At 39.1% G+C, this 13412-nt stretch overlaps 1 protein-coding gene across 3 annotated transcripts in view; it reads right to left on the bottom strand.

Annotated features, from left to right (window-relative positions):
- The window catches only part of SMARCA2 (SWI/SNF related, matrix associated, actin dependent regulator of chromatin, subfamily a, member 2), a 146537-nt gene that overhangs the window by 24220 nt on the left and 108905 nt on the right, over nucleotides 1-13412 (bottom strand). For all 3 annotated transcript variants that reach the window (XM_015426051.1, XM_015426045.1, XM_015426057.1), the window contains one exon: nucleotides 4374-4591. In XM_015426051.1, the coding sequence (XP_015281537.1) occupies nucleotides 4374-4591 (218 nt within the window). The remainder of the gene's footprint in view (nucleotides 1-4373; nucleotides 4592-13412) is intronic.

Here is a 13412-nt window from a genome sequence, read left to right as displayed (position 1 = left end):
AGATCATTGCGTTTGAGGAAGGGGACCAACTGCCTTATCAGCCAAAGATGGTAAAAGGCTGTCTTGGCAGTGGCTGCTACCTGGGCCTCCATTGTCAGGGAAGCATCCAGGAGCACTCCCAAACTCCTGACCCTTGGCGCTGGCACCAATGGTGCCCCACCGAAGGCCAGAAGTGGGGCCCCTAACCCCGAGCCACTCCGATTCAGGCACAGGACCTCCGTCTTTGTCGGATTCAATTTCAGTCGGCTCAGCCTAAGCCATCCCGCCACATCCTACAACGCCCGGTCCAGGTCATCCAGGGTAGAGCCAGACTGACCACCCAACAACAGATAGAGCTGGGTGTCATCTGCATATTGGTGACACCCAAGCCCATGCATCCAGGCAATCTGGGCAAGGGGGCGCATGTAGATGTTAAATAGCATTGGGGAGAGCACTGCCTCTTGCGGCACTCCACAGTCTAGTGGATGCCTTCGGGACAGCGTCTCCCCAAGTGTCATCCTTTGTCCCCAACCCTGGAGAAAGGAGACAAGCCATTGCAGGGCCAGCTCCCAAATCCCCATGTTGGGGAGGCGGCGGGCGAGCAGCTGATGATCGACCATGTCGAACACCGCCAACAGATCAAACAACAGCAGCACCGCCATCCCGCCCCGATCCAGATGCCTCTGGAGGTCATCCGTGAGGGCGACCAGGGCTGTCTCTGTCCCGTGACCAGGTCAGAAGCTGGACTAGAAGGGATCCAGCATTGTTTATTATATTATATTTATTATTTATTATATTATATTTATTATAGAATTGTTTATTATATGTGTTATACTGTTCCTATTGCGTTTTAAAAATTTTTAATCCACTTTGAGTTTGGACAAGGAAGGCAGAACATAAAGTAAATAAATAAATAAAATTATTTTGCATCTTCACAGAGTCTAAATTTGTAAGAATGTATGATCCAAGTTTTATATCCTTACACTTTTAGAGTGTATGCAAATACATACAAGTATTGTAGACTGCTTAACATTTCCTAGAAAGGATTTTGAATACTGAACTGTTAGGACAAGGAAGGCAGAACATAAAGTAAATAAATAAATAAAATTATTTTGCATCTTCATAGAGTCTAAATTTGTAAGAATGTATGATCCAAGTTTTATATTCTTACACTTTTAGATTGTATGCAAATACATACAAGTATTGTAGACTGCTTAACATTTCCTAGAAAGGATTTTGAATACTGAACTGTTAATATTCCCAACTTTGGAATCACCTATTTTCTCTAGACAAAACTGGATGATGTAATGGTAAAAGGAAAACAGATCGTATGTATAATGAAAAGCTAGCACACCTTCAGGAAATCTAACAGTCTAAAGGATTCACAGGGCATCATATGTTACAAATGTTACAAAATTGTGTACAAAACCTATGTAGGAGAAGTTGGGATTCTTGTCATGTGAACACATGTCTTTTATTCCTAGACCAAAATGTGTCTCTTCCTGATTACATATGGTGGGATCCTACAGTTAACACAAGCAGAAAGAGCTTGCAGAAGTTGATCCTTCCCCAACTTCTCCTTCCACCAACAGCTCTCTGTGCACCTCAAAAATTGGCTGCTGAAGGTTAGTGGACCTATATAAACAATGCAGTGTGACATAGTGGGCTTCCTAAACTCCCACCCACTCATACCTCTGTAATATTTCCGTTACATTGATGACATTTTTATTGTCTGGACACATGGTAAAGAAACCCTGGACACATTCCACCAGGCTTTCAACAATTTTCACCCCAACATCAACCTGACAATTAACCAATCCATGAAAGAAAGAAATTTTCTGGACACTACTGAAAAAAGTACACAATGAACACACAGATACCACCTTATACTGGAAACCTACTGATCGACAAACATACCTACATGCCTCCAGCTACCATGCTAAACATATGCCTCCAGCTACCATCCTAAACATACCAAACAATCCATTGCTTACAGCCAGGGTCTATGCTACAGCTGCATCTGATCCAATCCTACAGACAGAGATTCACACCTGAGGGATCTACAACACACCTTTTTGGAACTAAAGTATTCACCTGATGAAGTCAGGAAACAGATTAACAAAGCCAGAATGATACCCAGAGAAAACCTATTAGAAGACAGGCCCAAAAGAGACAATAATAGAACACCACTAGTGGTCACATACAGCTCCCAGCTCAAAACATTTCAACGCATCATCAATGACTTACAACCTCCACTGGATAGTGACAGTTCTCTTTCGCAAGTACTGGGGGCAAACCTTTTCTTGAGGACAGAGAGCCTTTGCCATTCTAACATAATTGATAAAGTGTGTGTGCCCATAAAAGCTTATACCTTGAATAAACCTTTGTTGGTCTTAAAGGTGCCATTGGACTCTAAATTTGTTGTACTGCTTCAGACCAACACGGCTGACTAATTGGATCTGTCTTCATAGTGGTCTACAGTAAGAGGAGGGAATCAGACAAGATCATCCCCAGCTACACCACAGTGTAGCTCCTTTTGCTACCATACATTTTATGAGGGTCCCATCACCCTCAGCAGAAAATCTGGGGGGCATCTGCTAAAGGAAGGGGAGGGACAGGTCTTCTTCCATGGGGTCTTTCAACTCATACTGGCCTAGGATCCATCCCACAGAAATAAAATGTGAATGTGCATTGGTTTAAAGGGAGATAACTTCATGTACCATAAGCATACCATTACTGTTCTCTGCACTGGGTAAACAAAAAAAAGTACGGGGAATAAGGCTAGACAAGGTAACACATTTGTGTCACCAAAATAATAAATTCATATTTGAAGAATATTTGAAACTGCTCCTTTTACTAAATGCTATGGAACATGACTACCAAACTGCTCTTAGAACTATGGAAGAATGACTTTCAAGTGAGCTATGTTAGCCAAAATATCCCATCATTTTAACAAAGTTATGATGTACCTTTGCCTGAGAGGTGACTACAAAACTAGCAGTTACACCCTTCTGGTTCCATTGACATCAGTGAACTTAGAAGGGTGCAACTTTCCTTCGGATTTCCACATAAAGCCTAGATTTTGTTTTCTGAAATCAACTAAATGAAATAAAAGTAATTAGGAAATCGCAGCAGTCTTGCATCCTGTCAATGTGTCTTTTTTTTAAAAAAGTTTAAAACCTCTCAAGATTGCAATCCTAATGATTGTACCTAGGGATGATACAAATTTTGCCATAAGCACATTTGACTATTGAACTTACCTTATTCAAAGGTGGCAATCACACATGAGCTGATCACTCAGACTGTTCAGTTCATGATGAGCAGCTGTGAGCACCTGCTGATTATGAGCAACTGTGAGCCCCGACTCAGCTACTTTGCACTGGCCTTTCCCAAAACTACACATGCACAAATATGCTGCCGATTCAAACTGACTGGCAACCACTAGAGTCACTGAGGACTACTTAGATGAGCAACAAAGGCCAGGATTTTATTGAAACACAGCATTTATTGATGACTGATTTATACAATTTGTGAGTGATCTAATTCTCTATTTCACCAATTGCCTGCTGTTTTGAACAGAACAATTATGAAGCAAGGATGGGTGGTGGTGGTAGAACTCAATGGCGCTGTGTGAGAATATGCATGTGCAAAAACCCAATTGCACAATACTGCATGCTTAGTAAAGAACACAGTGAAATAACCTGTCGAACACCCACAAACAGATCAATGAACTAAATAATCAATTGTTAAAAAATCAGGTCTCTCTTTGCAAGCAACAAGTAGGACACAAAGCCAAATCAGCAGGTGGTTGAACAGCCTTAACTTTCACCAACTGCATATTCAAAATAATGAAGTATCCATAGATGCTGTGAATATGAAGCAGTACTTCTAGCATCCAACTATCATTTTATCACCACTTAACATGACCTCACTTGCTATAATATTTGGTGCAGGAGCCAGTAGGATGCCACAGCTTTTACCATGCCTTCTGAAAAAAAAAAAAGGAGTGTCATACTTATAAGCAACCCTCTGCAAATGTGTTCATAAGCATATATATTATTTACATGGCTCAGAGGGTAACTATGATCATTGAATGCACAGCTGTTTTGCATTCACAAATATCAACAAGTGGAAGGTGGAATTAAGAGAACCCCAAAACAACCACATTTATCTGTGTTTGTTTATATGCTTGCATTCTTTCACTTTAAGTCTTGAAAGATAAAATTGTCAGTGGATGCTAATGAATGTAAGAGTTATATATGCAAGAAATTTGTAGGATCACATATAAGGTACGTCCAGTTCTCCAAACGATTTTTAGAAGATTAATATATAGTCTTTAAGCGAGAGAGCAAGAGAGAGAGAGAGCAAGCTGATCAAGGTAAATGTAAGCTCACCTGTCTTTATAATTGATCACAGTATCAATAATGGCATTCATCTGTTTTGTCAGCTTAGGAGGATTGGGAGACAATTTCTCTGCTGGAGGTCTTCCTCGCCTCTTTTTTGCCTTCTCTCCATCTTCTTTGCCTGAATCTTTGTCCACATTTCTTCTCCTTTTTCGCTTTTTAAGCCGCACTTCCTCTTCCATTTCTTCCAAATTGCCGTCTTCAATTGCCTAATAATCATGGAAGCAGAAAATATTTGAAAAATCAAAAGACACCAACAAAAGGTATAAATTAGTAACTCCACAAGGTACAAATAACCTTGCAGCAAGAACTTAATTTATAAGTGCAAGTTGACCAAAACAAATCTTAAATCAGGGACAATCAGTAGGACTAAATTTAAAGTGCCATAGTAGGTATTGTCCTTAGAAATTTAATTGTAGCTGATAAAGCGGAAAGGCCACACCCCAAAAGGCCTTAAATGCTGAAGCAATGAACATCCACACCCAAAACACAGTCAATATGGTATTTTAACAGCTACATTTATATATCAATTTTAATGCATGTCCACAGACAAGGCAATCATTATGAGGCAAATGCCCCCTTCAAAAGCCATGAACCCTCCAGTGTGTGTACAGACACATACACACACACCATTTCCCCACAAATATAACCTCAAAAGAGTTAACAGGCCAGATATTTTGCATAAGAGTTTTCCAATAGAATTTCCAAAATTACAAACCATCTTTTCCAAGACAACACATAATTTTCACCATTTATAACAACAATTACTGAAAATGCAGAAAAGGTGGACAATACATTGTTATGCAGTAAAGAATATTGGTATTATGGGATGGGAAAAACAGAACAATTCAAACACAATCAGGCAACAAATATCATTTAAAATTTACCTGCAAATGTATGCTTTTAACCACAGCCAACAGCACTATGCACTGAGAGTGAAATCTGCTACAAAAACAAACCTGGTTTAAAGGAAATCTGTTCACACTCTATCTAAGAAATCCATGTGACAGTCAGAGAAGCTGAACTTTCTTTGGTTTTTAAAACAGAAGAAAACAACCAGATATACAAGACAGTTCAGTCTTTCATAAAATTTAACACTGAAAAGATATGAGATAAAATACTCTGATCTTTAAAATAAATCACATCAGCACTTATGATGAATGCTTTCTCAAAACATAAATGTTGATATTGTCCCTTTTGCTTCTCTGTACTGCCTAGAATACATGCAAATGCTAATCAATCCTTTCTCAGAGCTGAAAGAGCTCTAATCATAAGGCAATTACCTTCATTTTTCCACAGCACCAAACATGGCTAATATTTATGATCATGTGAGTGTAACAATCAATATACAAAGAGTGATTACATCCCAGACATAATTTCTTTTACTTGGGTATGTCTCTCGCAAAACGTTTTTGTGCATAAAACCTGCTGCACCACACGAAACAGGCTGGAATGTTAAAAACGCCAGGGAGATTTCTGAATCTGTTTCCTATTCATCCTCCGATGTGCAAATCCACAGAACAAACATGAACATGCAATCCTGAGGGGAGAGCCTGAAACCCAGGCCTTAATAATCAAAAGACAATTTCCATCATGCTTTCCACAGCATTCAGATAACCACTATGAAGGAGCTGGAGATCTCTGATGAGTTAAGGAGGAAGAAAGGAAAGCAACAACAACAAAAAATATCTGCACACAAATTCATTAATATTCATTTGGCTAAAGGAGGACACCCACGATACACCACAGCAGCTAGCGAAGATTAAGAAAAGGAAACTGATCTGCAAATCTTGGATGCTAGAAATGCTAATAATAAATACAGCATGCAAGGCTGTCAACAGTTAATGTTATTGCTCTCCTTAAGCACTCATTTGTACACAGAAAACACAGAGCACACCCCTGCTTTTGATGTGTAACACACCTACACATGCCTGTGATGTAGCTCTACTGAATCTTCAAGACGGCAATGAAAAAGGATATTTACCTTACCACTATCAGCAGGCCGGCTATCGGAAATCACAGTTAGTGGGGATAAAATTAACAAGCCAGCAAAGCAGCGAGCTGCTAGTCTCTTCATCAGCTGATCAGGAAAAAAAAGAGAGCTGGGAAAGGCTATGTTTTCATATACAAGTAATTTTATTTTACTGAAAATGTAATACTGGAAAGGATTGTAGATACTCAAATCTGCTGTTTCATTCTACCTACCACAAGGCCTGAAGCCTTCTTCCTTCAGCCTGCTTTAATATTGACAACTACTTATCATATTTTCCCACTATTATTCCAGGAACTCAAATCAGGGTTTTTTTTGTTTTTTTTTTGCCGGGCAGTTATTGATCCCTGGCAGCATTTTAATTATAGTATCAATATTTATATAAAACCCCAAAAATATAAATATATACTTTTGAAAAAGAAATATAATGAAGTGTGCATTTTAAAGCTGCATTACACACAAAGAAGCTTCTTTGTTCTCTTAGAAAATTATATATTTGAATTTCTTGGGATTGAGATATAAAAATTATCCTTTACAAAAAAAAAATCTGACTTAGTTGTGCTCTTGAAAGTGCAGTTGTTGAAATGAAATAATTCCATGTTTATAGTAGTTGGTTTTTTAAAAATCAGATACACGCTAAACACATCCATCTGCTACAATCCCAATATTTCCTCATGCCACACCTACAGGTCTATTTGAACCTGCTGATCACAGATCGGAAGGTTTTTGAAAAAAATGATCTGAGTAAACAGTAATATTATAATTGGTATTAGCATCAAATCTACACAATGAAATCTTTCTGTATTTTATAAATTTGTGGCTAGTAGACAAATGCTGACAAATTACTTATAAGAATATGAATTTGAAGAATTGGCTTTGCAATCATTTGAACTAAAAATCAAAATTGCTTCTCTGAATTTTGTTGAAAAGGCACGCCATTTCACACATTATTTTCATCAAATTAATGCTTTGATGAAAGCTTTAATCAAACCCTGGAAGATATTCCCTGTATACACTGGAAGATATTCCCTGTATACAAATGGCAGACCATATTAATTATTATTATTACTCAAATTCAAAATACATATGGTATAATGTCAAAATAATACTGAATATTACTGATTCTACTTCATGTGGAGATTTGCAGATATAATTATAATTTATTTAATATAATTATAATTTATTTGACTTGTTTGGCTCATAAAAATTTGATTTATTTTTCAGGGAACGGATGCCACTACGGATGTGCATTTGTCTATTTCCGGTCTGAATATACAGATGAAAAATACTGATGGTACTTTTCAGATATATTCAGGTGTCCCGAAGGTATTTGGGATTTTTTGGGATTCCTGTAACTGGATCCCCCAAAAATGTGGAAATATTCAGGACTATACGGAAATATTTAATAAAAAAGATTTTAAGGCTCCCAGGACGATTTTTCTTCACTTTTACAGTGTTTCTGTGTCAGTGTCCTCTTGCCAGATCGTTAGTATATAATGTGGGTTTTACAAAAGCCTCTACAGGTGATACCCATCTTGGGATTTTAAGGTAGTGATAATGTTTGACTTCATTCCAAATTTTTAAAAGCGGACCTCGTATAAAGTATTGTTCAAAATATTTCCTTTCCTTACTATATCCAATTAAGGCATGCCACCGCATGCAATTTCAGAAGTCTTACATTAGTTAAGATCACCCATTCTTTTATCCATACCATCGCTATGGTTTTGTAATATAAGTACCAATCTGACAGTCCAAACCCTCCTTTTTATTTCCTTAAGCTTAATTCTAGGCTTTTTAGATTGCCATATAAAACATGTAACAATTTTCTCAAGTTCTCTAAAAATTTCTGGTTTTTAAGGATTGGGAGAGTTTGGAAGACGAAAATAAGCCACGTAAGAATACTAATTTTAATTGTTGCAATTCTACTCAACAGCGATAGCTGCAACCCTTTTCCAAATATCTACATCTTTCTTATAAGTTCTTATAAGTTTTCTTATAATTATCGTCATATAACGAACTACATTTGTTTGTCAGTGTAACCGCTAAATATTTAACTCTTTTAAACACCTCAAATCCTGACCTTTCTTGTAGTTGTTTTTCAATTCACTTTGTACAATTTTTAGTTAAGTATTTTGGATTTTTTGAAATTTATTTTAAGGCCTGCTACATAGCCATATTGTTGTAGGATATAAAGAAGCTGGTCTATTGAGCTTAATTGTTCCTCTAGAATAAAAACGAGATCGTCAGCATATGCCTGTGGCTTAAATTGTTCACCTTTTATGTTTAGGCCCTTAATTAAACACTCTTCCCTCACAATGTTATTGAGGGTTTCTACTGCAAAGATAAATAATAGTGGGGAGAGTGGACAGCCTTGCTTCGTTCCTTTCTGTATTGGAAAGCTTTGTGTTGAATCACCATTAAATACTACTTTAGCATTTTGTTTTAACCATCAAATAGAATGTTTCCCCACATCCCCAATGGTCTAATTGTCTTAATATAAACTCCCAGCTCACGTTATCAAATGCTTTCTCCGCGTCTAAAAACAGAAGGGCCATCTGCTTTTCAGGATGGGCTTCATAGAATTCAAGGGTATTTAAAATAATTCTAACATTGTTCCTCAATTGTCTTTGGGGTAAAAACCCTGCTCGGTCTTGATGTATCATTTGTCGTAACACTTTCTTTAATCTATTCACTAATATTGGGACGTAAATTTTATAATCTGCGTTAAGCAGGGAGATGGGTCTGTAATTTCTTATTTCTGTTGAATTTGTTTCCTGTTTAGGGATTAGAGTAATTAAGGCCTCTTTCCATGAGTCGGGGATTTTTTTCTTTTCAGTGATGTTCTGTATCGTCATCTTCAATGGCAATATTATTTGGTTCTCAAACACCTGATAGAACTCTATCGGTATTCCATCCGATCAACCTTTGTTGGTCTTAAAGGTGCCACTGGACTCTAGCCTGTGTGAAAAACATAGCTCAGCCATTTCTCCTAAGCTCAACTAATTCTAGATGAGTGATGTGAACAAAAACAGAATGGTGAGCAGCACCATTCCCACATTTAGGCACAATAAGACAACCTCCTTTAGGCAGTATAAATTTTTTACTGTTAAAAGAAACAAGATGTCATTTATTTAATATATTACTATATTTTTACCTCAAGGGGAGGAAGGGCTGGATAATGTGCCTCAGCCATCAAAGTGTTCAAAATGGTCTCTAGTATCATAGAGTGATGTACACAAATATAATATAAATATATCTTTTATGTAAAGTACCCATTTCTTGTCCTCAGTGAACTTCAACATATCACTAATATCTACAAGATAGTGCTCCAAAAATTCTGCAAATCAAACATGCAATGTCAAGTGCCTACTGAAAATGTCTGAGCCAAAAAGCCAATAGTAATTTCCAACAGATGGAATTACTAAACTTACTCTTACACCATTTAGCACAATTGCTGCTGGACCCAGCACAGAGCTCCAGGCTGCACAGCCAACAACCTGTCTGATGTAAGTTTTACTTTTGGGGGGGACCCTCGAAGGATTTCTTTTTTGATTTAAGATTTTCCTGTGAAAAAATTAGCTATCCACAGATGGGGGCCACAGGTGGCTATTAGAGTAAAAGACACTAACTAACTTAGCATCCATCAGTCCACAATAACAGGAATATATGGTATACCAGCAGCATGCCATTGCTATACAATGAAAAAACTGCAAGGCGCTCCATAGTTCACACTTTTCTAGATCTACTTGTTATTTCTGCTAAGTACTGTTATTTCCATGAAATGCTAAATTTAAGATTAATCTAACAGGCTCAAGTTACAGAAATTCAGCTCCCATCAGGAAGGAGTTCCCATCATGCTCAGACAGTTGGGGGTAGGGAAGCAGGAGGACTCTGAGCTATTCCCAGCATCCACTCACATACACATGGGGTCTGGTGTTCCTTCCTAAAGCACTGCCCCTTTTTGATCAGACATGGCAAGGAGCAGGCGAGGGTCGGGCAGGCCAGAGTGTGAACCACTCCAATTTGGTCTGTGCAGGAATTTTTAAAAGAGGCGGATCCAGTTAACAGGGCTGGAATGGAATTTTGCCCAGACTTCCTGGTTGACTCATAGGCTTCAGCATTTTCACTTTCCTCATAGCAAAAATAAGTCTGTTCTATATCTGTGTGATTGTGCTGTTAAATGAGAACAACTCTCATAACTGCTTGCTGGTGTTTAGGGCACTGGCTGGGGAACACAGTTACGCAGGAGTTGGGGTCCTGCATAACGCTAAAATGGAGATCCCCTTAAGGGGCTGTGGCAGGCTAGGAGAATGACACCCACCTGCAAGGCTGGCATGTTTGACCATACAATCAAAAGGTTGCAAACGGGCAGAAACAGCAGCTTCTTCCACTTTTTTGGCCCTAAAACTAGCTCTCTTTCTTTAGTTATCCTCAGCAGGGGGGTTTGTTGCCAATAGTTAGTCTGTCAGCTGCACCCATTGTCTTCAGCCCATGCCTTGCCTATGAAACCTGTAATCAATTAAAGTTATGACCTGAATGTCCCCAGTCCAATGTGTCTGTATCACCCTTCTTTCCCTTACCTTCTGGCTGGCCCATCTTCCAGGCACAAGTATATTCAGAGGATAAAGAAAATTGCATTCATTAAAATATCTGGGAGATGATCAGACCCTTACTGCACAAGAAAACTTATACCCTGAATAAAACTTTGTTGATCTTAAGGGTACCACTGCCCTGCTTTGTTCTGTATTTTTCAGAAGTAGTTAAACTCAGGTGAATAGCTAGCACAGGACATTTTAAAAACAGAGACCCTGACTGAGACACTGTCATGTTGCAGCTGTAGTGTTGAAAAATGAATCAGAGATGCCAACAGCAGAAAATCAGCATCTGAAAGCTAAGACTAGTTAATATTTGAACCCTTAAAGAATGAAAATAGTATGGGCCCATATGTTAATAGGGCAGTTTTGAAAATTTCAGTTTCAGGGATGTTATACTGAAAAAACTTTCAACAAGCTTCTACTCAGAGTACTACATAGCCTAGCAGCTGAACTAAGAGGGTTAAAACTAGTCACAGAACTTGCTGGATGCAGAAATCCCAGCCAGAAGCCAAATCCATGGCACTTGTATGCTTCAACAGCAGCACAGGGATCCCTGGTAACCACCAGAGAGGAGTTTGGATACAAAACCCCAAGACACGGTTGGGGAACCATTGTCCCTAACTGTAGCTTCAGATAATGTATAAAGTCATTATGAAAACACTGTTTTCAAAAGCAAAGCCATTAGAAAAACATACCAACAAAAGTGTTCAGAAGATTTGGATGTGTTCTGGGGTTTTTTTTACTTTCTTCATTTGTACCATTCTGCGGAGATCCCACCTCTGCATAACCCTGTACTGTTTTCCCTACCACAATGCCTAAATGCCACAGCCTAGCTTGTTCGACACCACACCAAAGGAAGCCATAATTCCTGCGCCAGTCCACCTCTGAGATCCCTTAGCCACAGATCAGTGCCCTCACTGGAGAGCTGCCTGCTGAGGTGCAGCTGCCCAGCATCCTCCTACTCCCCCCCCACCCCAAAGTGCAAGGGTCACTCCTGTCTTATGGGAGGTAGCTGACTTTGTTATCCATATATCAATACATAATAGCCGTTTAAGGTTTTTTTTAGAAGAAACATGTATACGTATCAGAGAGTAATCCCTTTTAAATCTCTCTTTTTTTTTTTTGAGGCAGTAAAAGATGGACATATGGACAACCTTTCTATCACTGCAAGCTGGAAAAAACAACAACAACCTAAGGTAGGAGATGAGATTGCAATTCTCTCACTAACGTGAGGCCAGTTGATACAAAGCTTGTGATTCCTTAGTGACAGTTAAGAATTGCACAGCAACCCCCTCTGCTTCCAGTATCCTTTACTGTTAACTACTCTTAATAAGGCTTATGTCAATTGGCCTTAATCGTAGTTAGTGCTAATAAGGTTTGCTTTTAACCAGGATTTGATAGCAGAATTGTGTGCTGATACCAGTGTTCTTAATTTGGGAAATGGTAAGAAAAATTCACAACCAAGACGGCGAAGATGAAAGCTTGCGATTTCAGAACCTGCTCCCAATTATGGTTAAGGGATCAAGAGCATTGTATATGTTCTGGCCCAAAGTCTAATACAAATTCACTGGATCTAGGAGAGTGCCAGAATCCAACTACATAATGCTTGTCTTCATTTTATCATCAATGTTAGAAGCATGTTTCCTTTTAAAACCGAGTGACCTCAAATAAAATTTCTTCCACTTTGATTCCAAATCAAAAGACTAGTACCTGCTCAGATTTTGAAATAAACAGTTGACTTTACCACCTCTCTCACCCTCCTCTCAGCCAAACAGAAAAGATGCTTTTCCAATTTAAAGCTTGAACACACCTTTTCACCAGTAAAAGTATATCATTAACTGAATTAAGAACATAAGAAGAGCCCTATTGGATCACACCAATAGTCCATCTAGTTCAGCATCCTGTCTCACACAGTGGCCAACCAGTTCATCTGGATGGCTAACAACAGGGCACAGGAGGCTGAGGCCTTCACCTGATTTTGCCTCCTGGCTCTGGGAATAAGAGGATTAGTGCATCTGAATGTGGAGGTTCCCCTCAGTCACCATGGGTAGTGGTCATTAACAGACTCAGGGGGACTTCTGGTTTCTGCAACTTACTTGCAATCGGGCCTGCTGCATCACAGCTCTGGTGTGAGCGACCTGTGATGTGCCGATGGGGAAGGGGCCTGAGCTGGTTTTGCCCCCCCCGACCCCTTGTAGGGGGGTCATAGCCTAGAATGCGAGAGGTGCCTCTCCCAAGGCGGAAGCCAAAGGATCGAGGCACTTCTTTGTCCCGTTAGTTCCCCACGGCACAGAGCCAGCAATGGCATTTAGAGGCGCACACCAGCCAGAGTGTACAAGCGATCTGAAGCAAGAACCTCTCTATCTACCTAAACACAAGTAAAGATGTGAAAGAATTCACGACTCAGCAAACATTCGTTAGCAACCAAGCCATACCGAAGTCCCA

Source organism: Gekko japonicus, unplaced genomic scaffold (genome assembly GCF_001447785.1).
Source record: "Gekko japonicus isolate JY-2015 unplaced genomic scaffold, Gekko_japonicus_V1.1 scaffold31, whole genome shotgun sequence".
In the NCBI taxonomy this organism is placed as follows: Eukaryota; Metazoa; Chordata; class Lepidosauria; order Squamata; family Gekkonidae; genus Gekko; species Gekko japonicus.
The sequence above is the reverse complement of the archived record's forward strand: the minus strand, read 5'-3'. Positions and strand labels throughout refer to the sequence as shown.